Source organism: Salmo salar, chromosome ssa27 (genome assembly GCF_905237065.1).
Source record: "Salmo salar chromosome ssa27, Ssal_v3.1, whole genome shotgun sequence".
NCBI classification, from domain to species: Eukaryota; Metazoa; Chordata; class Actinopteri; order Salmoniformes; family Salmonidae; genus Salmo; species Salmo salar.
This window is the reverse complement of record NC_059468.1, coordinates 15,182,153-15,209,633: the sequence shown is the minus strand read 5'-3', so window position 1 is coordinate 15,209,633 and position 27,481 is coordinate 15,182,153. Positions and strand designations below refer to the sequence as shown.

Here is a 27,481-nt window from a genome sequence, read left to right as displayed (position 1 = left end):
CCTCCACGTTCTGGATTCCGTCTCCGTCCGCATCTTCGTCACACTGGTCACCTATGCCGTCTCCATCTGCGTCTTCCTGGCCAGAGTTGGGTGTGTTCACACAGTTGTCCTGCACAGGGAACACAACACATCATTTTTATGGCAAGTAAGACATTTTGTGTGTGTGTGTGTGTGTGTGTGTGTGTGTGTGTGTGTGTGTGGACATGCTTACGGCTCGACAGTGATAGTCATTGTCTATGCAGGGGAGAGGCTGGTCGGGGTAGCCGTCGCTGTCTGTGTCTGGACCACACGTATATCCATTTCCTGCCCAGCCCACATTACACTGGAAGAGATATTCAGAGAGAATATACTAAGTAGTAAAAAATTGGAACATGATTTCTTAATGATGTGATACTGTATAGCCAGATTACAACCAACTGGTTTCTGTTACAACCAGATAAAGACGTCTTTTCCATGACAATACATTTTGGGAAATATGTCATATTTTGGTGTTTTGTCTAGTTGCTAAAACGATATTGAAGAGATAGTTCACCCAAATAAAAAATGGCATGTTGGTTTCCTTGCCCTGTAAGCAGTGTATGGACAAGGTATGACCGCAAACCATGCTTTGGTTTAGTTTCCCTGGTACTAAAACATTAGCATGTGGAAACAGTGCTAGGGAACTAACCCAAAGCATACACTATCCATACACTGATTACAGGGTAAGGAAACCAATGTGTCATTTTGTAATTTGGGTGAACTATCGCTTTAGCAACTTCCTTTTTTTAGCCTATTGAGATGTGCTATATGTGTCTTACCTCGCAGGAGACCTCGGCAGCACCCTTTATGACACAGTGGGCGTTGACGTCGCAGGGGTTGAAGCCCAGCGTGGCGCAGGACCTCCGCAGGAAACAGCCCACCGTCTGGTTGCCCACAAAGCTCTCCTTACACAGACCACACCTGAACGAGCCCTGAGGGGGGAGAGGGACAGGAGGGTAAAGGGGTGTGTGAGAGAGAGGAAGGGTGAGAGGGAGAGATGGAGGAGGGAGTTGGGGGAGACAGAAGGGGAGAGAGAGGGAGACAGAGAAAGACACAAAGAGAGAGAGAGAGACTACTGACCTCTGTGTTGATGCAGACAGAGTTGGGGACGCAGGTGTTGGAGAGGTCAGCACACTCATCCACATCTGTGCACTCCTACAGAGACAGACAAAACACAACAATTTAAGGACAATACATCATGGCCATAGAGGCAATCACTTTGGCACGGTGCACATCCATACAGTGGGTGAGAAGAGGTGTCAATAGTGATGGTGTGTGTGCATGCCATGCATGTGCAAGGCTCCCGTGTGCGTGTGTATGTGTGAGTGTCGTGTGTGTGTGTGTGTGTGTGTGTGTGTGTGCAAAATGTTTATGTGTGTATGTGGGTGTGTGTGAGAGGCATGTTGGTCAGACCTGCTTGTGGCTTTTGGCAAACTCCATCCCAACCCCACTGAGGACGGATCCTGAGAAGCCGACGGGACAGGGTTCACAGGTGAAGCCCTTGGCCGTGTTTACACACCCCTCGGGCGAAAAACAGGGCCGGGCTACAGCACACTTAGACATAGAGACAGAGAGAAACAGAACGTAACAATACAAATGTCATTGTATTCGTGTTATTTTCGCACTGCAAAGTGCTTCACTTAATGAAGGCTGGCCGCCAAACATCAATTTTCTAATTGTTATTCTCTTGCAGCTGGGTTGTCGAAAGAAATAATGTGCCAACTTATCTACAAAGCTTTTGGGAAAATAACCCAAGAATGTTAAGTAAATGATGGGAACATATCATGCTTATCATTTTTTGGTGCTCAAGAAATAGAACCCTTAGAATACCTCGTCAATGTCCTGGCAGTGGGTGCCATTCCCCGTCATGCCTTCTGGGCAGGCACCACAACGGTACCCTGGGTACTCCCGGGTCTCTGTACAGGGAGCGCCCTTATAGCAGAGGTTGGGCTCGCAGCGAGAGTTGGGCTCGTGGAAGCCTGGTTAACAAAGACATAGAACATACCAGACCAGCGTACAAAATAGGATTAGACATTTTTCAGCATGCCTTCGAGCCTGCACAGAGTACCATACGGGCAGGGTTATCACTTTTTTTTTACGTATAAATGAATGATTATGTAGCCATTGATTCTTGAAGAATAGCCCTTATAAATGCCTCGTGAGCTTAGTTCAACTGTCGTATCCCATCAGAACCCATAAGCTTGTGTTACTCCAATCTTTGTAAACAAAGTAAATGTAAACAAAAACTGTAGCCTCAAAATATAGTTAAAACTATAATTTTGACATCATGTAAGGTCAGTCCTTCCATCCATAGCTCTGTCTATGAATTTCCGAGTGGTTACATTTCTCCAGCCCCATCCCTCAGCTTATTACCGAAACAGTGGCGGGGAGATCTCCTTTTTACAGTGAATTGCCTTTTTAAGGGACTTTTCCATTGGTTGCATTGTGCCAGGCAAGACCAATAAAACACAGCTAAAGTATTTAATAGATTTAAATATATCTCTCTGTTGATTTCCTGTGCTTCTCATCTATTTTTGTTTATCTTTTCTTTATTTTATCCCCTCTGTTTCATACACTAAGGCCCAGCCTTAGTATTGTACTGCTCTTCAAGCACTCACCACACGCTTGGCACTCCAGAATGGTGTTCCTAATCAGAGACATCTCCTTCACCTGTGAAGATCACAAACATACAGCAGTCACCAGAAATGTTTTGTACGTATACTGTAGTTACTTTCGAGAACAAGGGTATTTGTTCCCTGGAAGGTACTTCATTTTATTTTTTATTTTTCAGTGGAAAATGTCATGTTTATTTAATGAATAAAGCTAATATTTTTTATGACATACCTACAGTAGAAAAGGGGATAATGCAACTTTATTTCTCAACTCCTAATATTGACCAATTACACTCAATGGGGTATCTGACTTAGGCTTTGATAAACTATCTAGCAAATCTATTCATTTTAAAATGTTGATTACTTTTCCTTGCCATTATCATTCACCTGATAAGACAATACGTGAATCACTGTCACTTCCTCCTGTGCCTGTCTCCTCCCCTCTCGCTCTCTTACCTGTTCCCTGATGTCCTCTCGGAGTTCACCCAGGATCTGGTTGAAGATGATCAGCTGGCCAATCAAAGCCTTGGTATGGTCACCTGACACAGATGTCCAACCATTAGAACATAAGCACAGGGAAACATTTTAAAGAGAATGATAGCATTATACCGGTAACTATAATTGTTAGTTAGCATTTGGGTAGGGGGAGGTTGATAAACCAGAGTTTTTCTGATTGATACTCACCCAGAATGGCATTAACATCGGCACCAGCTATGGAGACAGAAAAGTCCACACAACACAGTCTAGTTACTTTAATCACAACACAGTCTAGTTATCTTGATATACTATTCCTAACAATGCCTCTCACATACATGAACTACTACCTGTAAACATCCCTGGCATTCAAATGGTCATGCTGAAAATAGAAAGGAGGACAACCAACTTGTAATGAGATGAAAAAAGAACAACCAATATGACGTTTATATGTTATTTATGTTGTCTCACCACTAGAGGGGGTTAAAGTGATAAGAATACAGTACTGAGATCAGCTTCTATTAACCCAACGAATCCCACCGTATCGCCGGCACGTTTCGGACTTCTAACCCCTTTTAAACATTGTGCGTTTGAGCTACAGACTTCTGGGTTGGGTCCCAAAGGGGTCCGGGGCCGGGTCTTTTATACAAAAAGTCTGAATGGTTTGAGCTACTAAACTATTAAAAGCTATTTATGAAAATCTGAGACTTTCACGAACACGTACATTTTGCTCTATGACGCTCACAAGCTACACAAGAGTCATTAGAAGGTAAGGGGTTCTTCTACATAGAAGATCATTGGAAATTCCAGGACATAGTGTCTATAATACTGTAATAAGCTTACATAGTTGCTGTCACAAACTCAAAACTCCACACAGTTGTCACTGACTAGTTGGATATTCATTTCCCAGTGAGCAAACAATTTCTGTACTTACAGCATTCGTATACATTTATTTTGATCAGGTTTTTGCTTTGGCAAACCTTATTTCTTTATTGACATGTCAATAAAACTCATGAATGCAACTGTTTATGTCAAATGTTGTGTTCTACTTTATTGTGAGCTTAAATATAACATGCAGATAAAGTCAGATAAATGAAAAGCCAATTTTTGCTGGGCTCTCTGGACTGACAGTTAACTGACCAACTACCTAAGGTGAGGTTTGTGTAGGAGGATGTGGATGGGCATATATATCAGCAGATACCAAAGGTAACAGTCTCTCTATATAGATGGGTTGCCTCCCAAAATGTACCAATGTTCCAGCTTTCACGTCTGTAAGTAATACATGTCAATTTGGCATAGAGGAAAGGGCAGAGTTGGGATATCTGGCTTTCCTACATCACTGCCTTATGCACCTGTTGCCCTAGCTTGAACATCCCCCGGACACAAAATAGTACAGTAGCTAGCAAGATAGAGATCACGGAGGTAATTGTTTATGAGTGCATTTCCCAAGTGGCTAGTCTGAAACAACTACCTTCACTAAAACCACTACAAAGGTTTTGCCTGCAAACATCTTCCTTGTGATTTGTTTGGAGAGTTGTCTGTCTGAAGAGGACCTTCACCGGAACATTTTTTTACCCCTTTTCGAAGTTACCATGACAGTGTTTCCGAGACTAAAGTGAACACAACATTATAATAAATGAGTATGAGGATCATTTGCATGTGTTTATGGTTGTATACCATAAACACATGGGGTGGCAGGTAGCCTAGTGGTTAGAGCGTTGGACTAGTAACCGAAAGGTTGGAAGATCAAATCCCTGATCTGACAAGGTGAAAAGCTGTTACAGGTGTCCTATAGAGGAGACCAAGGCGCAGCGTGTGGAGTGCTCATTGTATATATTTTAATGAACTCTAGACAAAAATAACTAAATGACAGCCAACAGTTACAAACTAAACAGAAAGCAACTACCCACAAAACAAACAAGGCTGTTCCTAGGGTGTCATTGAAAATAAGATTTTGTTCTTAACTGACTTACCTAGCAAAATAAAGGTATAAAAATACAAAGATTTTACCTGAATTTTGAAAATATGTATCACCCTGAAATGGACAATCGGTCAAGATTCCTGCTTTGGCTATGGAGCCACCCAGAGCCAGTTTCAGAGAGTCCACTGAGCCCTGAAACACACACATGCACACAGTACAGTTAAAGATGCACTATGTAAAAATAATTTAATGGTTGCTAAAATTCTATTAGTTTGCCTAATTTCAGTTTGTGTGACAAAACAAGCAAGTATAGTGTAAATATAGTTGTACCATCTAAACCGCTGTGAAGTACATTTTCCATAACCAAAAATATTGTATTTTCAGCTCTTTGAACACAGAACAATGAGCCAGATATTTCTCCCAGTGGAGGCTGCTGAGGGGAGGACGGCTCATAATTATGGCTGAAATGGTGTTTGATGTATTTGATACCATTCCACCTATCCGCTCCAGCCATAACCATGAGCCTGTTCTCCCCAATTATGGTGCCACCAACCTCCTGTGATTTCACCGGATGTATAAATGTGAAGCATCAGGTTGGAGTTTCCGCTCACTACCAAATATGGTGATGAGAGGAAGCCCAATGACTGGCAGTGGCATATTGTTCTGCCCAACATGATTAGTTGCACATGCAAACCGGCACATGATTCATTTGCTCCCATTGGAAATGACAGTCTCTGGTCTGTCTTGGGTTAGTTATCAAAATCTTTAGTGCGTGTTGCAATAACTCAATTCGCCCTTGAACTCCTCCTAAACAATGCAAAACAATGTACTTTGTCAAAGGGTAAAGTCTACATAACGCAGTCCACTCTGTTTGTTACAGATTCTAGTTTTGGAAACAGAAAATTGAATATTCTGTATGGATCAAACGTTTCATTGATGAGAAAATTTGCAGAAAGTCGGCCAAAATCCATCTCGCTTCATCTTCTCACCGTGCCGGTGTTGTGCCGAAAATCTCCCCCCCTGACAGAATCCCCCCCCCCTACTTCTAATTTCCTTAATTTTTGGACTAGAGTCAAATACTTTCTGTGACACATCAGAGTCAATTACTTTCTATAGAACAAACTTCACGTCAGGATAGTCAACCAAAATGAATAATTAATGTATGTATGTTATATTAAACATAGAGGAGGAAGTAAAATGTTGGCAAGCAATAAACATTTCAGAACAATGGCTGAATTATCCTTACACTTTCAAAAATACTAGTCAAATAAGACATGGGAGAGATGATGAATTTTGGCAAAAATATTTATTTATAGACTAATACAAAAATCAGTAGCGGATTTAGTTACGGGCGACACCCATGGCGGCATCCGCCGCTCCCGCACTGAAGGGGGGGGGGTTTGCCCAGGGCGCCATACAAGCTACACTTGAAACAAATAGCTAAACCGAAAACCGTAGACAAAAATGCTTTCTGTTACTAAAATCAGTGAAATGTGGGCTAAACTGACAACGGAGTGAAGAGCAGAAATCTCAACTAGCAAGCAAGTCGCAGCTAACAAGTGGGGAGAATTCTGGCAGGGGGGAGATTTTCGGCACAACAAGTGGGGAGAATTCTGTCAGGGGGGAGATTTTTGTCACAACAAGTGGGGAGAATTCTGTCAGGGGAGAGATTTTCGGCACAACAGCCGGCCACTGGGCTTCCTCTCATCACCTCATTGGTAGTGAGTGAAAACGCCAAGCGGATGCTTCACATTTACACACCCAATGAAATATCTGTCTCAGTGTTCTATCTGTGTGCGTTCTTCACAGAGTAGGCCTTCCCTAACGGAAATATGCAAATCAATTATAGAACGCGCCAATAGGATATCACTAGCTCGTCCTTAGCTCTACCCACCTATTTTCTTGTTCTGCCCACTATGATAAATTTGGTTCCATTGGAAACTACAGGCCTTGGTCTTTCTTGGGCTAGTTATAAAATATCTTTGGTTTGACGCAAAAAAGAAACTTAAGTACGGGATATATAGCATATATATAGCACAAATAGAACAGATCTACCACTTCTTATACAGTGCTCAAAAAAATAAAGGGAACACTTAAACAACACAATGTAACTCCAAGTCAATCACACTTCTGTGAAATCAAACTGTCCACTTAGGAAGCAACACTGATTGACAATAAATTTCACATGCTGTTGTGCAAATGGAATAGACAACAGGTGGAAATTATAGGCAATTAGCAAGACACCCCCAATAAAGGAGTGGTTCGGCAGGTGGTGACCACAGACCACTTCTCAGTTATTATGCTTCCTGGCTGATGTTTTGGTCACTTTTGAATGCTGGCGGTGCTTTCACTCTAGTGGTAGCATGAGACGGAGTCTACAACCCACACAAGTGGCTCAGGTAGTGCAGCTGATCCAGGATGGCACATCAATGCGAGCTGTGGCAAGAAGGTTTGCTGTGTCTGTCAGCGTAGTGTCCAGAGCGTGGAGGCGCTACCAGGAGACAGGCCAGTACATCAGGAGACGTGGAGGAGGCCGTAGGAGTGCAACAACCCAGCAGCAGGACCGCTACCTCCGCCTTTGTGCAAGGAGGAGCAGGAGGAGCACTGCCAGAGCCCTGCAAAATGATCTCCAGCAGGCCACAAATGTGCATGTGTCTGCTCAAATGGTCAGAAACAGACTCCATGAGGGTGGTATGAGGGCCCGACGTCCACAGGTGGGGGTTGTGCTTACAGCCCAACACCGTGCAGGACGTTTGGCATTTGCCAGAGAACACCAAGATTGGCAAATTCGCCACTGGCGCCCTGTGCTCTTCACAGATGAAGCAAGTTCACACTGAGCACGTGACAGACGTGACAGAGTCTGGAGACGCCGTGGAGAACGTTCTGCTGCCTGCAACATCCTCCAGCATGACCGGTTTGGCGGTGGGTCAGTCATGGTGTGGGGTGGCATTTCTTTGGGGAGCCGCACAGCCCTCCATGTGCTTGCCAGAGGTAGCCTGACTGCCATTAGGTATCGAGATGAGATCCTCAGACCCCTTGTGAGACCATATGCTGGTGCGGTTGGCCCTGGGTTCCTCCTAATGCAAGACAATGCTAGACCTCATGTGGCTGGAGTGTGTCAGCAGTTCCTGCAAGAGGAAGGCATTGATGCTATGGACTGGCCCGCCCGTTCCCCAGACCTGAATCCAATTGAGCACATCTGGGACATCATGTCTCGCTCCATCCACCAACGCCACGTTGCACCACAGACTGTCCAGGAGTTGGCGGATGCTTTAGTCCAGGTCTGGGAGGAGATCCCTCAGGAGACCATCCGCCACCTCATCAGGAGCATGCCCAGGCGTTGTAGGGAGGTCATACAGGCACGTGGAGGCCACACACACTACTGAGCCTCATTTTGACTTGTTTTAAGGACATTACATCAAAGTTGGATCAGCCTGTAGTGTGGTTTTCCACTTTCATTTTGAGTGTGACTCCAAATCCAGACCTCCATGGGTTGATAAATTGGATTTCCATTGATTATTTTTGTGTGATTTTGTTGTCAGCACATTCAACTATGTAAAGAAAAAAGTATTTAATAAGATTATTTCATTCATTCAGATCTAGGATGTGTTATTTTAGTGTTCCCTTTATTTTTTGGAGCACTATACTTGCTTTCAATGAGAATGACAGATCTATAACTCACATGTTAATGTGAATTTGGTTGGGTTGCCAAGAAAGTTACATATTGCAGCTTTAAATTGTGTGCGCAGTCTTATTGAACTCTCTCACACACAAAGGGGCATGGTAAGTGGAAATTCATGCTAATTTGTATTTGGAGTAAAGTACCACTTTAAATCAATGTCTAGGCCTAAGACTATGTTTACGCATGACAGAACAGCTATTTCCATGTTAAAATGTTACGGGGTGCATTTTCTCCCAAAAATTGCTTATGGTAGGCCACTCCGGTACAGTAGGTCTACCTGGCCACTTTTAAAATTGTAACTTAAAGTGGGTACAGCCTCAGTGTTCACAGTAAACACGTGCAGGAAGTTCAGCAGACCTGTAATTTGCTCAGTGTCCGAAAACAATTAGAGGGAGCAATGACCCCAGGTCTTACTTAGACAAATTGAGGCACATGCTCTGGGTTGTGTTCATTGGGGCACACTGTGGCAAAAAATTATCAAAGCGCTGTGAGATGGAAAACAACTGTTTCTTATTGGACAAGTTCTGATAGTACCTCCCCTGTTTCACTCCCCTTCCGACCGTTCCTTCTGTTTTATGGCTAGTGAACATGATCCTGGTCAGTACCCATGTACACCTGCATGCATATCTCATGAGCGGCCCATTCAAGATAAGAGACACAAACTAGGAACAATAGCTGCAGTGTACCCTCTCATTTTAGATCTTTCCTTCCTCCCTCCCTTTCTCTCTCTTTCATCCATCCTGACACAGCACTCTCTTTGTCCACAGCGAGTGTGGTATCTATCAGTCAGATAGTCATACATGCTGACAGCACCACATGGTTACAGCTAACTAGTTCTCCATTTAAGCTTCAGCATGAGCCATAGACATGTAGCTGAGAGATAGGATGTGCAGCTCAGCTCTGTTCCATGTATTGGAAAGTAGACATTTAACTGCTCACAAAACTTGAAGTTGCCTGTGAAAACTAATGTCTACAACATCTTATTAGCCATGGAAAATCTAGGCAATTTGATTAAGTGGCATAGATGTCAGTTGTGGATAGAATATTAGGCATGTAAAACAACCATAAATGAGCAACACTCGTGAAATGAAGAATTTGTCTATCATCGTGGGCAGACTGGGTTTGTGTTTCATGTACTGTATAGCCAAATTAATGACCTAATTACATGATTTCGATGGGGATCTGGAATACTCTCTGTATTTGCTTTAGTCTTAAAGTAGTGTAGTAAAAATGGTTAAGTTAGGAAGTACGATTAGAGACTTTCTGAGTCTGAAAGCATTCTCTGAAACGTGTTCTGAAGAAATAGAGGTAGACTAAGCAGTATGACAATCTGCAGCCGTGCCACTTTCTGCTTCACAAAAACTATTGGCTCTTCCCAATTATTGCACTCCCTTGAGGCATGCCCACATTGGGAAGAGCCAATAGTGGCAGACATAGGGCAGATTAAAATGTTGTTGTTGTTGGTTTCTGTAAGCAGGATGCCGCACTGTGTATGATGATTTCTTATTTCTGAGTCTACCTTTAACTTCAGTCTAGGACTGCTGGGAACTTAGAAAAAATATGAAAAAGTTGTGTTTTATCACCTGTAGCCTGGCATAGGCCTTCTGCCCATTGCGAATCTCCACAGACTCTGCCTCTGATGGGAGCTGGACCAATGACGGCAGGACCTGTGCTGAGTCGGCCAATCGGCAGTTAACATAGAGTTCCATGTGGAGGTGGTTCCGTCGGAGCCCACCCACATGGAGGATGAGTGACTGGGTGCGTCCGTCGGAGAGGCCGGGGTTCTGGAGGTTCACTGTGTGGAGTTTACCGTCCTCACGTACATAGCGCACCAGAACTGAGAAATATAGAGGATAAAAAAATCAGGTAATCTCTTGTCGACAGATCCACGGAACTATAACTGGTACCATAGAATTTGTCTGGAAGGAATGGAATGCGAGGGATAACAAGCAGCAGTAGTTCCTGTGTTTGGATTTTTCGTCACTGGTTATTTGGACAAATCACAATTTCGCAGGTGTTAGCATCTTTAGATTTTTGGAAGAGGAGGGTACATTTGGCACATAGACTTTCCCCTAATATCTCTTGGACAGTAGTTCCTAGTTTTGGGTTTTCGTTGTTCCATAGCCACAAAGTCAAAATTGGCTGTATCGTAAAAATGCATGAAAATATAAAAAAAAGTGATTTTTGCTCAAGATAAACACGGTTGAAATTAGCAGAAGGGAGGGGTTTGGCCAAGAGTTTCTGTTTGAAAAGGGGAGGAGACTTCGCTTTCTACAAAGGTAATCACAGTTGTTAATGGAACCCCCCCCAATTTTTTTTACAAACTTTCGAGAGATAATTTGACTGAGATGAACTTGCCCGTAATTTGCAAAGAAAGAGGGTGGAGCTCCATGTTCCGGTTCCACTCCTCATTCTAGGATATCTTAATCCCTTCTCTTAACATGTATGGACCCAGAATTTAGAGATCAGGCAACCCCGAGCATCATTGAAGCTAGCCTACATAGAACAGTTTGTAGAACGAGAACACCATATGAAAAAACAACAACATGCATATTGGTCATTGTTTTGCAACTATACAACCCTCTCAGATCTCCAAGTGTCAATGGGGTATGGCTAGGGGTCGATTGGGGAATCCCACTAGTGGGATTGGGTGACTATGTCTTAGGTATAGGCCTTGAAGAGAATCAATTTAGGCTACAACAAAATATCTATCTACCACACTTCCCTCCCTATCCCCTCTACTGACAATACCCTACCTTTGTTGACCTTGCCCATGAGGGCCACTTCCAGGTACTTCCTGTTGTCGTCTTTGTTGTAGACGCCCAGCAGCACTCCTCCCAGTTTGGGCGGCAGTCGCAGAGTGGACACCAGGTACAGGTCCGACACGAAGCCCAGAGCCCCCGACATCTTCCTCACCGCGGACGCACTCTGCTTGGCGTCGTGCAGCTCCAGCATGTCAATCACTGAAAGATGGTGGTCCAGTTTGAATACTTTGGAAATGCATCCGTCAACCTCTTTTCTGCAGTCAAATGACCATGGCCTCATGGGTGGAAAAGCCACCGAAAATCCAGTGTTTCTATATCAAACGTTTTTGTTAAATGTAAGTCTTCTGTGATGTATATAAAGTATAATATTGGGATGCAAACTCAAAATTGAATACTCAACTCTATATCTGACATGGTACAGGTGTCTTTTTTTAAGCCCATAACCATGTTTGTGAGGTGTACACTTTTGTTTCAAAGTAGATTTGTTTCAGACTACCAAGAAACATTGTGTTTTCCTGATTTAGCCCGCTGCAGTAAATTAAGTGTGCACATGTGTAGGATGTGAAAAAAAGGAGGGCTGGATAGTGATGCAAAGGGTAGAACAAGAGGGATATTGCAATAGAGAGAAAATAGGCATACACAAAAGAAAGAAGGCGAAACAGGTGACACAAAAAAATGTATATGGGAGAGAGTCAGAGAGATGCAGTGAGAGAAAAAGAGAAAGGATTCATTTATTGACAATGAGGGATTCATCCTTTTGAGTTTAATGCCACTTTGGAAGGTTTATTGAGAAAGTATAAGCCAGACACAAACTCAATGCCTCTTGTCTTCATCGTTCTGGTCCGTTGCCCCTGCCGCAAAATTAACACATCTCACAGAAAATACCAGCCTTTGCTGTCACTGTTGGTGGCAGAATTTATGTCTGTCGGTGAACTGGGTGCTGCTGGAATCTTTTCTTTATGAGATGACTCTCCATTTATGGTGAAATGTATTGGTCTTATAAACATAAGTTAATGGCCAGGGTTTAGCAATAGCGCCTGATGTGCAATATACAATACGTTCCTTTGCTTTTTTCTAGGTGTCTGAACATATTGGAAACACTTTGAGAGGTCAGAAATACTGTAGGGAGAAACAAACTGGAGTGCAGTTGACAGGGAAAGTCTTAAAATGCTTGTAGCTTCATGAGTTGCAAATGTGTGCAGCAAACAAAAATTGAAATGTATAAGTTCTCACTTGTAAAGTAACAAATGCTGTATGTACAAGGCCTAGATAAATGAGATAATTTCCCCTACGAGTGTTTTGCCTGTTCTCTCGTCCAGGGGTGTGTGTGTGTGTGTGTGTGTGTGTGTGTGTGTGTGTGTGTGTGTGTGTGTGTGTGTGAGAGAGGGAGATGAGAGAGATGGCAGAATAATCTGATAGACATACCAGCCTCTTTCTAATCGTTCTCTTGCCTCCCTAGTGGCTGCAAATTCAGCAGTCTGCATGACACTAAAGCCAAAGACATCAGGGGTGCCTCTAACCACCAATTCTCCCCTTGCGGGTGCCGTTCTCTGCATTCCTTCCCCCCTTATAGTACAGGTCCACACTGTAAGACTTTTATGTAATTTTAACAGTAAAATACTGTAGAATGCACAGTAAAATACCTTAAATGTGTTTTACAGAATTAATGCTGTAGATTGCACTGCATTATGGGTAAAATGCTGAAAAATACTGTTATTAACTGTAATTGTAAGCCTCCTGTAAAAATTACTCTAACTTACTGGATTTCTTTACAGTAGTACCCGAACACTACTGTAGTTGGCAGCGCCAAACAGGCTGTGGTGTGTGTGTGTGTGAGAGCGAGAAAGAGAGCTGTATCTCGTACTTCTCAGGGCAGGTCTGCCGGTTTTGACTAGCAGAAGTTACTTTTCTTAGCAGGTTACGAGAATTAACGCAGCGGGTTACGATAATTAGGTTAAAGTTAGGGAAAGCTAAAACGCTAACAATGTCCCCGACATGACTCGAACCTATCTACAACCAGGCCTGCGAACAGAATTGATTTCCACTAATGCGATGCTCCGCACCAAATGGTGCCCCAAACGGTCTGTGAGGGAAGACTCATGAGAAAATTAGCTTTCTGTTCTACGCGAGCTATTTTGTATTTTCATGGAAAAGTCTTCTAAATATTTTTGAGCAGCTGCTAGGTACCGTTGAAGTCGGAAGTTTACATACACTTAGGTTGGAGTCATTAAAACTCATTTTTCATCCACTCCACAAATTTCTTGTTAACAAACTATAGTTTGGCAAGTCGGTTAGGACATCTACTTTCTGCATGACACAAGTAATTTTTCCAACAATTGTTTACAGACAGATTATTACACTTATAATTCACTGTATCACAATTCCAATGGGTCAGAAGTTTACATACACTAAGTTGACTGTGCCCTTAAACAGCTTGGAAAATTCCAGAAAATGATGACATGGCTTTAGAAGCTTCTGATAGGCTATTTGACATCTTTTGGGTCAATTTGGGGTGTACCTGTGGATGTATTTCAAGGCCTACCTTCAAACTCAGCGCCTCTTTGCTTGACATCATGGGAAAATCAAAAGAAATCAGCCAAGACCTCAGAAAAAAAGATTGTAGACCTCCACAAGTCTGGTTCATCCTTTCGAGCAATTTCCAAACGCCTGAAGGTACCACGTTCATCTGTACAAACAATAGTACGCAAGTATATACACCATGGGACTACGCAGCCATCATACCGCTCAGGAAGGAGACGCGTTCTGTCTCCTAGAGATGAAACTACTTTCGTGCGAAAAGTGCAAATCAATTCCAGAACAACAGCAAAGAACCTTGTGAAGATGCTGGAGGAAACAGGTACAAAAGTATCTATATCCACAGTAAAATGAGTCATATATCGACATAACCTGAAAGCCCGCTCAGCAAGGAAGAAGCCACTGCTCCAAAACCACCCTAAAAAGCCAGACTATGGTTTGCAACTGCACATGGGGACAAAGATCGTATTTTTTGGAGAAATGTCCTCTGGTCTGATGAAACAAAAATAGAACTGTTTGGCCATAATGACCATCCTTATGTTTGGAGGAAATAGGGGGAGTCTCGCAAGCCGAAGAACACCATCCCAACCATGAAGCACAGGGGTGGGAGCATCATGTTGTGGGGGTGCTTTGCTGCAGGAGGGACTGGTGCACTTCACAAAATAGATGGCATCATGAGGGAGGAAAATTATGTGGATATATTGAAGCAACATCTCAAGACATCAGTCAGGAAGTTAAAGCTTGGTCGCAAATGGGTCTTCCAAATGGACAATGACCCCCAAGCATACTTCCAAAGTTGTGGCAAAATGGCTTAAGGACAACAAAGTCAAGATATTGGAGTGGCCATCACAAAACCCTGACTTCAATCTTATAGAAAATGTGTGGGCAGAACTGAAAAAGCCTGTGCAAGCAAGGAGGCCTACAAACCTGATTCAGTTACACCAGTTCTGTCAGGAGGAAACTTGTGGAAGGCTACCCGAAACGTTTGACCCAAGTTAAACAATTTAAAGGCATTGCTACCAAATACTAATTGAGTGTATGTAAAGTTCTGACCCACTGGGAATGTGATGAAAGAAATAAAAGCTCTACTATTATTCTAACATTTCACATTCTTAAAATGAAGTGGGGATCCTAACTGACCTAAGACAGGGAATTTTTACTAGGATTAAATGTCAGGAATTGTGAAAAACTGAGTTTAAAAGTATTTGGCTAAGGTGTATGTAAATGTCCAACTTCAACTGTATGTATTATTTCCATATACTATATACTTCTATATACCTACTGCAGGTTTCCTTAACTAAGCTACTAACTAGCTAGCTAACTTTAGCTTGTTTGTATTGTGTTCGCTAACAGTATAGCCAAGATGACATGTCGGTCAGTTGTGTTGATCTTTCTTGCTGGTAAAATAATCAGTGTTATTGTAGCTATAGAGCAAATCATTTTAGTATTAACAACGTGCAGAAATCCATGTGTGTGTTTCTTTGGATAGGCTACTTAACCGGTGGGTGCATGACATGGGTGACATGGTGCTAACGCTATGGTATTAGTGGCAAAGTGGTCGTAGGCTTCACCGGACAAAAATACAGTTCATCTAGGGAGGGAGCGAGAGTTTAACTATGTCGAATACACATTTAGTTTGTCAGCAGGCACGGATTGACATTTTGCCTTGGGATGTATACTTTTGGGGTAATTCTGTAGTTGGAATGAGAGGAATGGAACTGTCAGATGAAAGGGGAATGGTGCTTGCTAACGTTAGCTATAGCTCAGAGATGGCAAACTCCATTGGACACTTTCCTCTAAATATCTCTGGTTAACTTTAGCTCTATTCATTCTCGGGGTGCGTGTGATTTAGCAAAAGTGTAGTGGAATATTCCCCCTATGCTTTTGTTATCCTTATTAGTCCATTCAATTAATAAATTCAGCAACAACAGGCACAGACTGATATTTTACCCTGCAGGATATTAAAGTTATCTTTTATTTTCTTCAGATTGTGTGGTTAGCTTGCTAGCATTATTCAGGGAGTTGGTCGTGGCATTTTTCCCACGTGAGTTGAATTTTCCTCGTTCTTTTGCTAATCTTTCAGAAGTGATCCTTATCAACCATTAATTAGGCAACGTTAAATTAATGACATCTGAAACATCAGGCACAGGCTGATATTCTATTTAGTCTTGTAGTCTATAATTATTTTGTTTAGATTGTGTGGTTGGCAGAAGTTGCATATTAATGTATAGCTTGATAGCTCTTTTGGTGTGTGCATGCAATTTGGTGGCTGGGGGGTAGTGTAATTTTCATATTGCAGGCTGGCTGGTAGCTGGAAGTAGCTTTATTGGGAATGTACACGTGCAAATCCTGCAATTTCTGTTTCCTAAATATTAAAGCATTCATTACACATGCAAAAAAACATATAAATGTTGCGAACTACAGTGTTCCTTGTGGGGTGGAGTGCCCTTGCATCAAAGCATCAATACTTGTTACACTACCCCGACCTCATCCTGCAATTTGGGTGACTCATTCGTTTGTGGACACCAAGGTTTGAGAGCAAGCACTCCGACTTCAAGGAGTGTGCCAGAAAACTTGTCTGAGAGCCACCAGTTACTCCAATCTTACTTATGCAGCGGCCAATTGTTTCCACATAGCATCGAAGTTGTTGGTTTCATGAATTAATTTGAGAAGCAATTATATAACAATGCCATTCAGGGAGCTGGACAGTCAAAAGGGTTCACAAAGCAAAGGACTGTAGAGGTGTCTAAAATGGTATACAAAGTAACAACATATACACTAAAGGCCTTGTTGTTGTAATGGGAGAAAATGATGACGGATACACATTTGGAAAGATCTCACTGATTCTGGACACAGAATCACAGGTCCATTTAATTGTTGGGGTGTATCAGTCTGTGTCACTGGTCGATCTCGAGGTTCATTTTATACCAGATTCTCTGATTAATTATGTGTTAATAAAGATAGACTGAGTAATTATTACCCACTACCAGTTTATGAAGTGTCAGGTTTCTCTGTTGTTTCCCTGCATCACTCAGTGTGTTCTCCTTAAACCAGTGTAGGCATGGAGGGTCTTCAAGATGCAATTAAACACCAATTGCCCGAGTTGGAGACCGAGATGGTGACATCTTTGCCGGAGCATCTGAGGGCAAATGTTGGAGTGGAGAATATTAACGACCTTGAATATGTTCAGCCGGAGGACATAAAATACCATTTGATGCCAATATAGTGCCGGGAATTGCTTCAGTCCTTCAACCAAAGAGGTGAGATCTTGATTGATAAATGTAACATGTTTATGTAATTGTTATGAAAAAAGGTGCTATCTAGAACCTAAAATGGTTATTTGAGATCCCTTTTTGATTCCAGGTACATGTATAACCCTTTTGGTTCCAGGTAGAACTCTTCTGGGTTCCATGTAGAACCCTTTCCACAGAGGGTTCTACATCGAACCCAAAAGGGTTCTACCTGGAGCCAAAAAGTTCTCCTATGGGGACAGCCAAAGAACCCTTTCGGAACCCTTTTTCTAAGAGTGTAAACACACACACAAGGTTAAAAAGGTTCTGTAAATAATTAGTTTGTTTGCCATCAAAATAAATGGTTTATGCTATGATGGAGCGAGGCATATGCAATAAAAGGGACGGAAATGACAAAAATACATGAAAGTACACAAATATACAAATGTTTCTGTAAATTGTTTGTTTGTCCTCTTGTGCTGGCATGGAGTGCAGCGCATAGCCTAACATACTGTTTTTCTTTGTATTTTTTTTTTAAGAAACTGAAAATAGGATCTGCAACAATGGATAGGACACTTGTCCTCCTCCAAGCATCAGCGACCTCCAGGAACAGTGGCCTTTCCTTTTCACCAAGTTATGGCTTTGCGACCACTTCACTACCCTCACTGGCATCGTGATTGACAGTCACCTGACTCAAACTCTCCTGAACAAGGGTAAGAGAATTGTCAACTTTTTTAAAAGCCAAAAGACCAGGTTGAGGAGAGAGATCCAGTGCCTGCTGAATGAAATCGACGGTTACATCAAAGGCAGTGACGATCTAACAGCCACTGCTGCCATTCTTTTGTTGATGACCCACTTCAAAGAGAAGGACAAATCTCTGCTCCTCTTGGCAGATGTAAGGAATAGTGTTTTTAGACTTATAAAGTTTATATGATTAATGGTGTTTATACTGTACACATGATTTTAATATGTTTTATATGTATGTTTAGTGATTTTAGGTCACTGCAACTCGGGTTGATGTTGAGGCGCAAATTCCTTGGCCAGACACACCAAGGCTGATCATGCTTGGTAATACATTTATTGGATTTAAGGTGGAACAGAAATATATAGTATTGTGGTAGCTATCTAGAGATGTCTAGTAAGTATACACTAACACCCTTATTTTTGTGTATTTCAGGAAATACTCTATTGGGTTCCTCAAAATGGATGGTGTCTATCGAGAGGAGAGTGGTCTGTGTTATGAGTAATCTGAGTGGTCTGCTGCCCTCTCTGTGCTCTTCAGCACTTTACCAGGAGTCGGCCTCTGCAGCCTTGGAGCTGATACAGAGGTAAGCATTGAACATTCATTGATCCAACACTTACATTTAGCATTTGTTAGTTACATTTCAATGATATTCTTATTGTTATTTTTTCAATGCCTCAACTGATTTAATATACACTGCTCAAAAAAATAAAGGGAACACTTAAACAACACAATGTAACTCCAAGTCAATCACACTTCTGTGAAATCAAACTGTCCACTTAGGAAGCAACACTGATTGACAAATTTCACATGCTGTTGTGCAAATGGAATAGACAACAGGTGGAAATTATAGGCAATTAGCAAGACACCCCCAATAAAGGAGTGGTTCTGCAGGTGGTAACCACAGACCACTTCTCAGTTCCTATGCTTCCTGGCTGATGTTTTGGTCACTTTTGAATGCTGGCGGTGCTTTCACTCTAGTGGTAGCATGAGACGGAGTCTACAACCCACACAAGTGGCTCAGGTAGTGCAGCTCATCCAGGATGGCACATTAATGCGAGCTGTGGCAAGAAGGTTTGCTGTGTCTGTCAGCGTAGTGTCCAGAGCATGGAGGCGCTACCAGGAGACAGGCCAGTACATCAGGAGACGTGGAGGAGGCCGTAGGAGGGCAACAATCCAGCAGCAGGACCGCTACCTCCGCCTTTGTGCAAGGAGGAGCACTGCCAGAGCCCTGCAAAAAGACCTCCAGCAGGCCACAAATGTGCATGTGTCTGCTCAAACGGTCAGAAACAGACTCCATGAGGGTGGTATGAGGGCCCGACGTCCACAGGTGGGGGTTGTGCTTACAGCCCAACACCGTGCAGGACGTTTGGCATTTGCCAGAGAACACCAAGATTGGCAAATTTGCCACTGGCGCCCTGTGCTCTTCACAGATGAAAGCAAGTTCACACTGAGCACATGTGACAGACGTGACAGTCTGGAGACACCGTGGAGAACGTTCTGCTGCCTGCAACATCCTCCAGCATGACCGGTTTGGCGGTGGGTCAGTCATGGTGTGGGGTAGCATTTCTTTGGGGGGCCTCCATGTGCTCGCCAGAGGTAGCCTGACTGCCATTAGGTACCGAGATGAGATCCTCAGACCCCTTGTGAGACCATATGCTGGTGAGGTTGGCCCTGGGTTCCTCCTAATGCAAGACAATGCTAGACCTCATGTGGCTGGAGTGTGTCAGCAGTTCCTGCAAGAGGAAGGCATTGATGCTATGGACTGGCCCGCCCGTTCCCCAGACCTGAATCCAATTGAGCACATCTGGGACATCATGTCTCGCTCCATCCACCAACGCCACGTTGCACCACAGACTGTCCAGGAGTTGGCGGATGCTTTAGTCCAGGTCTGGGAGGAGATCCCTCAGGAGACCATCCGCCACCTCATCAGGAGCATGCCCAGGCGTTGTAGGGAGGTCATACAGGCACGTGGAGGCCACACACACTACTGAGCCTCATTTTGACTTGTTTTAAGGACATTACATCAAAGTTGGATCAGCCTGTAGTGTGGTTTTCCACTTTCATTTTGAGTGTGACTCCAAATCCAGACCTCCATGGGTTGATAAATTGGATTTCCATTGATTATTTTTGTGTGATTTTGTTGTCAGCACATTCAACTATGTCAAGAAAAAAGTATTTAATAAGATTATTTATTTCATTCAGATCTAGGATGTGTTGTTTAAGTGTTCCCTTTATTTTTTTGAGCAGTATATTCTATGTTGGGTTGTGCCGGTTCCTGGTTCGAATAAACCCTGAAGGAAACAAATGCACAGCGAAAGTAGAAGTGAGCCGCAAGACCGGAAAGGTCGTTCAGAGGAAGCCATTGCCAATTGACCTACATGTTACACGCTTTCTCACAGACCTGAAGGAGTTTGAGTGGAAAAACTCCAACATGTAAGTACACAAACAGACACACCTGATGAACACAAACTTTATTTGTCAGTTGTCATCTGCCTTTTTACCCAGCGAGTAGTAGCAGTCATAGCATTAGTAATAGTAATAGTAGTAGTCATAGTCATAGTAGTAGTCATAGTAATAGCAATTTCTCTCTTTCTATTCTTTCTATTTCCATGTTTGTCCTAGTTGACGTATCAGAGCTAAGGAGGATCAGAGTTTCAAAGATTGGGGTGATAATCTGCATGCCACCGAGATTTATTCGAGACTTTATTCGAGCATCTCTCATTCTCTCAGAAATCCTGCCCAACGAAATCCTGCCATGAAGGTTGGGTCAACAAATGATCTGCTTGCGCCATCCCGGAGCCTGTTTTGACTTGCGGTGGCGTGCTTCTCTGGCTCCAGTCTAGCCCTGCTCGCTCCTCTCTATCATCCTTCTCTCTCAGGCCCTTTCTCTCTCGATCTCTCTCTCTCATTTCTCTCTCAAAGACAGGCAGGCAAGCAGTTCTTGTTATAGTTCTTTGTAAAAATGTCTCCCTGTTCAACTGTTGTTTTCCTCTTTTTCATTGATCTGTTTAGATTTTTTCTTACATAATCCTGTATTTTCAAGAATGACCTATTCTGATGTTTTGGTTTGTGTATCGTGAAGTACATTATTGGCCAGTGTTTGTCAATGTTCTTATCACTGTATCTCTCTCTGTCTCTCTCTCTCTTTCTCTCCCCTACTATCTGGAGTTGTAATGTTGCTCTTTTCAAATGTTGTTCTTTATGGTTAAAGTGCAATTCATGTGAAATTCATGTTATGAATTTGAATAAATATATTTGTACACGTATTGTTTTTCTTACAATATTACATTTCAGGGAGCTGTCTGCTAAAGACAACCTGCAATGCTTTTAGTATGGTAAAATAATTGTATATTACTGTAGGTATTTCCCTGTACATTTACAGCATTATACTGACACCACAGTTGCCATAGTACTGTAAACGATATTACAGCATCACTGCTGTAAAGCGAAATTACAGTATTAAACTAGCAACTGTGGTGCCAGTATATTGCTGTAAATTTACAGGGAAAAGCTTCACAGTGCAGGATTTGTTCAGTTTGAATTATATCAAGTATAGTGACCAACTGCATTCAAACCCAGTTCTTCTGAGCACCAGAAGAATAGCCAATTAAGCTAAAACGTTCAGGTGTAAGGTAGTTACAGTACTTATCTCTGCATGGTTTACCAAATCACCAGTTAGTAATGAACCTAATGCCTAGGCTTTAGTTCAGCGGGTTAACACAGTATCGTGGTGTGTAGGAGACCTGTAGGTTCTAAAAAATGATGTATATAAACCCTGGATTGCTGATACTATGTATTGGCCAATGAGAGGCTTAGAAGCCACCAGTCGGCCATATTGGCACTCCTCAGAAGAAGCAGTCCTCCATATGAATGAATGGAATTCGACAGTATTTCAATTAAATGTTACAAGGACAAATATACATGTATTTCAGTATTTCTTTGTTGTAGTGGGGGCAGTAACAGAACTTTCAATAAAAAATACTTTGATATGTTTTTTATCTTTATGTTAAGCTCACATAATATACAGTGCATTCGGAAAGTATTCAGACCTCATCACTTTTTTCCCACATTTTGTTGTTACAGCCTTATTCTAAAATTGATTAAATGTTTCTCATCAATCTATACAATACCCCACAATGAAAAAGCAAAAACTGGTTTTTAGACATTTTTACAAATATATAAAATAAAAAACAGTAATACCTTATTAAAACCTGTTTGGGATAGGGGACAGTATTTTCACGGCCGGATAAAAAACGTACCCGATTTAATCTGGTTACTACTCTTGCCCAGAAACTAGAATATGCATTTAATTAGATAGAAAACACTCTAAAGTTTCTAAAACTGTTTGAATGGTGTCTGTGAGTATAACAGAACTCATATGGCAGGCCAAAACCTGAGAAGATTCCATACAGGAAGTGCCCTGTCTGACAATTTGTTGTCCTTCTGTAGCATCTCTATCAAAAATACAGCATCTGTGCTGTAACGTGACATTTTCTAAGGCTTCCATTGGCTCTCAGAAGGCACCAGAAAGTGTAATGGGGTGTCTGCTGTCTCTGGGCGAAAAACAGTTGGAGAATTTGTTAGTGGTCAGCCTGGGAACAGTGAGACTGAGAGTCGCGTTCACGAGAATTCTCAATTTTTTTTCTTTTAGCCTTTGAATGAATACAACGTCGCCCGGTTGGAATATTATCGCTATTTTACGAGAAAAATAGCATAACAATTGATTTTAAACAGCGTTTGATATGCTTCAAAGTACGGTAATGGAATATTTTGACATTTTTTTGTCACGAAATATGCTCGCGCGTCACCCTTCGGATAGTGACCTGAACGCATGAACAAAACGGAGCTATTTGAATATAACTATGGATTATTTGGAACCAAAACAACATTTGTTGAAGTAGAAGTCCTGGGAGTGCATTCTGACAAAGAACAGCAAAGGTAATCCAATTTTTCTTATAGTAATTCTGAGTTTAGTGAGCACCAAACTTGGTGGGTGTCAAATTAGATGGCCTGTGATGGCCAAGCTATCTACTCAGAATATTGCAAAATGTGCTTTTGCCGAAAAGCTATTTTAAAATCTGACACTACGATTGCATAAAGGAGTTCTGTATCTATAATTCTTAAAAATAATTGTTATGTTTTTTGTGAACGTTTATCATGAGTAATTTAGTAAATTCACTGGAATTTTGCGGTGGGTATGCTAGTTCTGAACATCACATGCTAATGTAAAAATCTGGTTTTTGATATAAATATGAACTTGATTGAACAAAACATGCATGTATTGTATAACACAATGTCCTAGGAGTGTCATCTGATGAAGATCATCAAAGGTTAGTGCTGCATTTAGCTGTGGTTTTGGTTTTTGTGACATATATGCTTGCTTTGAAAATGGCTGTGAGATTATTTTTGGCAGGGTACTCTCCTGACATAATCTAATGTTTTGCTTTCGCTGTAAAGCCTTTTTGAAAACGGACAATGTGGTTAGATAAAGGAGAGTCTTGTCTTTAAAATGGTGTAAAATAGTCATATGTTTGAGAATATTTCGCGCCACGCTCTACCATTGGATATTGGTGAGGCGTTCCGCTAGCGGAACGTCTGTCCCTAAAAGGTTAATTAAGTATTCAGACCTTTTGCTATGAGACGTGAAATTGAGCTCAGGTGCACCCTGTTTCCATTTATCATCGTTGAGATGTTTCTACAACTTGATTGGAGTCCACCTGTGTTATATTCAATTGATTGGACATGATTTGGAAAGGCACACAACTGTCTTTAAAAGGACTGTTGTATGGGCCAGTACCCATTAGAAATCAGTATGATGGACAGGTGTAATTAGAATATCTCAACTATCACCTCACTCTCAGTGGGTCATAGTTAACGTTTACACAGACACACACACACCTTGAGGTGACATCCATTCGATCGCTGCATCATCATTGTGGGCAGGTCCTTGTGAAAAACTATGCCCATCATCTATTGTTTGGCTCCATTGCACCATATGGTTCAGCAACCACCTACTAGTGGGAGGTGGACCCATGAGTGTTTATTGTTTCACTGGTGGAATATTATTGCTATCTTAACACCAATTAGCGGACATCTGGTCATCTATTTTGTCTTGTATAGAGACAACAGCCATTGTATCCCAAATTAAGCAAAAAAAAATATTGACTATAGCTGTTTACCATTTCAAGTTTAGGAGCTCTTTAGAAAGCAAATGTATGCTTAATATGTGTCATTTACAGTGCAATCATAAAGTATTAAGACCCCTTGACTTTCCCCATATTTTATTGCCTTATTCAAAAATTGATTAAATTGTTAGATTTAACGGTGTGTAGATTGATGAGGAAAAAAATAAATGTAATCCATTTTAGAATATGGCTGTGAGGTAACCAAATGTGGAAAAGTCAAGAGGTCTGAATACTTTCCGAATGCACTGTATTATTCACATGACATTGCAATGTAAAATGATAGAGATTATGTAGTATGCAAAAAGCAACTGGGGCGTTTTTGTGGTGTGGTCCTTCAATTTGCATGACCCCAAATATTGAACGAGGTGATGAGCGATTGCAAGCAGTTCAGAAAAGCGCACATTTTGCTTTCGGCACAGAAGTGTCCATTTTTTTTTTTTTTTAGACACTCGAGTCTATAATTGGGTAAATTGAACTTAGCCTAATTAGAACACCGCTTTCATTAAAAATTCTAGTGAATTTGATAGGAATTACAACAGTAATCGTTAGCCTTTTTACTATTGAATTATTTTACAGAAGTTGTGGCACACAGTCAGTGAACGATGGAGAGGGGCTTCACTAACATTGCAATGAAAACTAACATCAGAATAATACTTTGTCAAAGTATGCGTAATTTTTTAATTACCTTGCATTTCTGAAGACCTGCTGAAGCCCAAGAGAAGCGACGCGCTCACAAGTAGAACATTTTGCATAAGCCTCGCCATATCCATCGTAAAGGCACAACGTTTATGAACGTTCCCCAAATAACCTAATGTCTAACTTTTCAACTGTGACTCCACCGAAGTAAAGAAACGCAAGTGGAATTGTGTGAAGACTCCTCGACGGGCACGCTGACCAGCGCGGATGGGTTGTCAAGAAATTTTGTTTCGCACGGTCAGGCAGAAGAATGCTTCGGGTGAAGGTGAAAGATGTCAGCGTGTCTCACTCGTGATCCGAGCAGCTTGGGATGTGCTGCGCCGAACACTTTCCTCATCTCCCAACTGAGAAACATGAGATGGGCTGCGAGCTACTACAGACAGTGAACAGGGCAATATAACGATGCTTGTCAATCAAATAAAAGTTTTACTGCCTCTGTGCGCTCACTGTCTCCAGCTTGCATAGCCTAATGATAAACTGACAATTATAAGACTGCTTACTTGTACATGACTGCAATCACACTGCATTTTTTATTATGGTGCAATGAGTCAGTTTCATTTGTGTGCATAAGACTTGTTTCATTCCCTTACAGAAAAAGATTGCAGTTTTGAAACTGCAGTAAAAATGCAGTAACTGCAGTGGACTCTGGTATTTTGGACATAGTAATTACAGAATAACTGCAGTATACTGCATTCTAACTGCAGTTATACTGCACTCTGACTGCAATCTTTTTTGTAAGGGTTGAGCTCTCATAAATAAGGGATATTCATTTAACAACAGCACCCTTTTATAAAAAAAAGAATCCCACAGGATTGAATTAACAATCCTACTAGACCAGGGCCAACAGCCAAATTTGACCCTTGACAACATCTGGTATGACCTGCCAGCGTCTTCCAGAATGATCTTATGTATTTATGAACATTTGTTTTTATTGTCTCTTGGCCCAAGTACCACTGCTGAGATTCTGTCATGGCTTTGGGTTTATGCCTTCAGATGATACTTTTCTTTTCTGAAATAAAGTGGTTGCAGATTGATTCTTGAGAGACTGTTTAACCTAAAGTATAATTAGTGTGATTGATCTAATCCATATATGTCTCATTGGCAATGTTTTGGCCTGCATTGTACAAAATGGCAACACAGACAGGTCAAAAGGTTCATGTCGAGACAAAACATATGGTGAAAATAATATCCCCCTCCTCGTTGTAGTTGCCTCAAATGTAGATCATCATAGAACACACAAACATTGTTGTCAGTTGGAGACATTTATCAGCATATTATTGAGTGTGTATGTATTTCACTGTTTATATGCAACCTCAGAAGAGCAAGAACAAGGGCTTGTTCAGGAAAATGTAACGTAACATAACATTCAGATAGAAATGTTTTGTGGAGACAATATATGATTGTTTGCCCAGTAGACTATAACGGATTGTGTCTGATGCTCTATTTATGACATTTCTATACTACATGAACAAAAGTATGTGGACAACTGCTCGTCGAACATCTCATTCCAAAATCATGGGCTTTAATTAGTGAGGTCGGGCACTGATATGGAGTTAGTCCCCCCTTTGCCTCCACTCTTCTGGGAAGGCTTTCCACTAGATGTTGGAACATTGCTGCGGGGACTTGCATTCAGCCACAAGAGCATTAGTGAGGTCGGGCACTGATGTTGGGCGATTAGGCCTGGCTCGCAGTAAGCGTTCCAATTCCTCCCAAAGGTGTTCAATAGGGTTGAGGTCAGGGCTCTGTACAGGCAGGGTCAAGTTCTTCCACACCAATCTTGACAAACCATTTCTGTACGAACCTCGCTTTGTTCACCGGGGCATGGTCATGCTGAAACAGGAAAGGGCATTCCTTTCCTGTTGCCACAAAGTTGGAAGCCCAGAATTGTCTAGCATGTCATTGTATACTGTAGCGTAAAGATTACCCTTCACTGGAACTAAGGAGCCTGAACCTTGAAAAACAGCCCCAGACCATTATTCCCCCTCCACCAAATTTTACAGTTGGCACTATGCATTCTGGAAGGAAGCGTTCTCCTAGCATCTGCCAAACCCCGATTGGTCCATCGGACTGCCAGATGGTGAAGTGTGATTCATCACTCCAGAGAACGCGTTTCCACTCCTCCAGAGTCCAATTGCGGCGAACTTTACACCACTCCAGCTGACGTTTGGCATTGCACATGGTGATCTTAGGCTTGTGTGCGGCTGCTCTGCTATGGAAATCCATTTCATGAAGCTAATGACGAACAGTTCTTGTGCTGACGTTGCTTCCAGAGGCAGTTTGGAACTTGGTAGTGAGTGTTGCAACCGAGGACAGACAATGTTTACACGCTACGCGCTTCAACACTCAGCGGTCCCGTTCTGTGAGCTTGTGTGGCCTACCACTTAGTAGCTAAGCCGTTGTTGCTCCGAGATGTTTCCACTTCACAAGAACAGCACTTACTCAGTGGGTTTTGTCCAACATGTCTCTGGACCTACTCACTGCCACAGTCATACTCTGGACCTAGTTTTGTCCCATGGAATAAATGTTGTGGATCTAAATGTTTTTCCTCATAATCCTGGACTATCGGACCACCATTTTATTACGTTTGCAATTGCAACAAATAATCTGCTCAGACCCCA

The 27,481-nt window shown here is 42.0% G+C and overlaps 1 protein-coding gene across 1 annotated transcript in view; it reads right to left on the bottom strand.

Annotated features, from left to right (window-relative positions):
* thbs3b (thrombospondin 3b) overlaps positions 1-25,244 on the bottom strand; it is a 30,873-nt gene extending 5,629 nt beyond the window's left edge. Inside the window, exons 1-13 of the mRNA XM_014177695.2 lie at positions 24,853-25,244; positions 11,464-11,670; positions 10,291-10,544; positions 5,115-5,217; positions 3,315-3,341; positions 3,087-3,169; positions 2,637-2,688; positions 1,849-1,997; positions 1,432-1,572; positions 1,099-1,173; positions 798-950; positions 212-322; positions 2-109 (exon numbers count right to left, since the gene is read on the bottom strand). Of these exons, the coding sequence (XP_014033170.2) occupies positions 2-109; positions 212-322; positions 798-950; positions 1,099-1,173; positions 1,432-1,572; positions 1,849-1,997; positions 2,637-2,688; positions 3,087-3,169; positions 3,315-3,341; positions 5,115-5,217; positions 10,291-10,544; positions 11,464-11,670; positions 24,853-24,937 (1,548 nt within the window). The 5' untranslated portion in view covers positions 24,938-25,244. The remainder of the gene's footprint in view (position 1; positions 110-211; positions 323-797; positions 951-1,098; positions 1,174-1,431; positions 1,573-1,848; positions 1,998-2,636; positions 2,689-3,086; positions 3,170-3,314; positions 3,342-5,114; positions 5,218-10,290; positions 10,545-11,463; positions 11,671-24,852) is intronic.
* Positions 25,245-27,481: the final 2,237 nt, after the last annotated feature.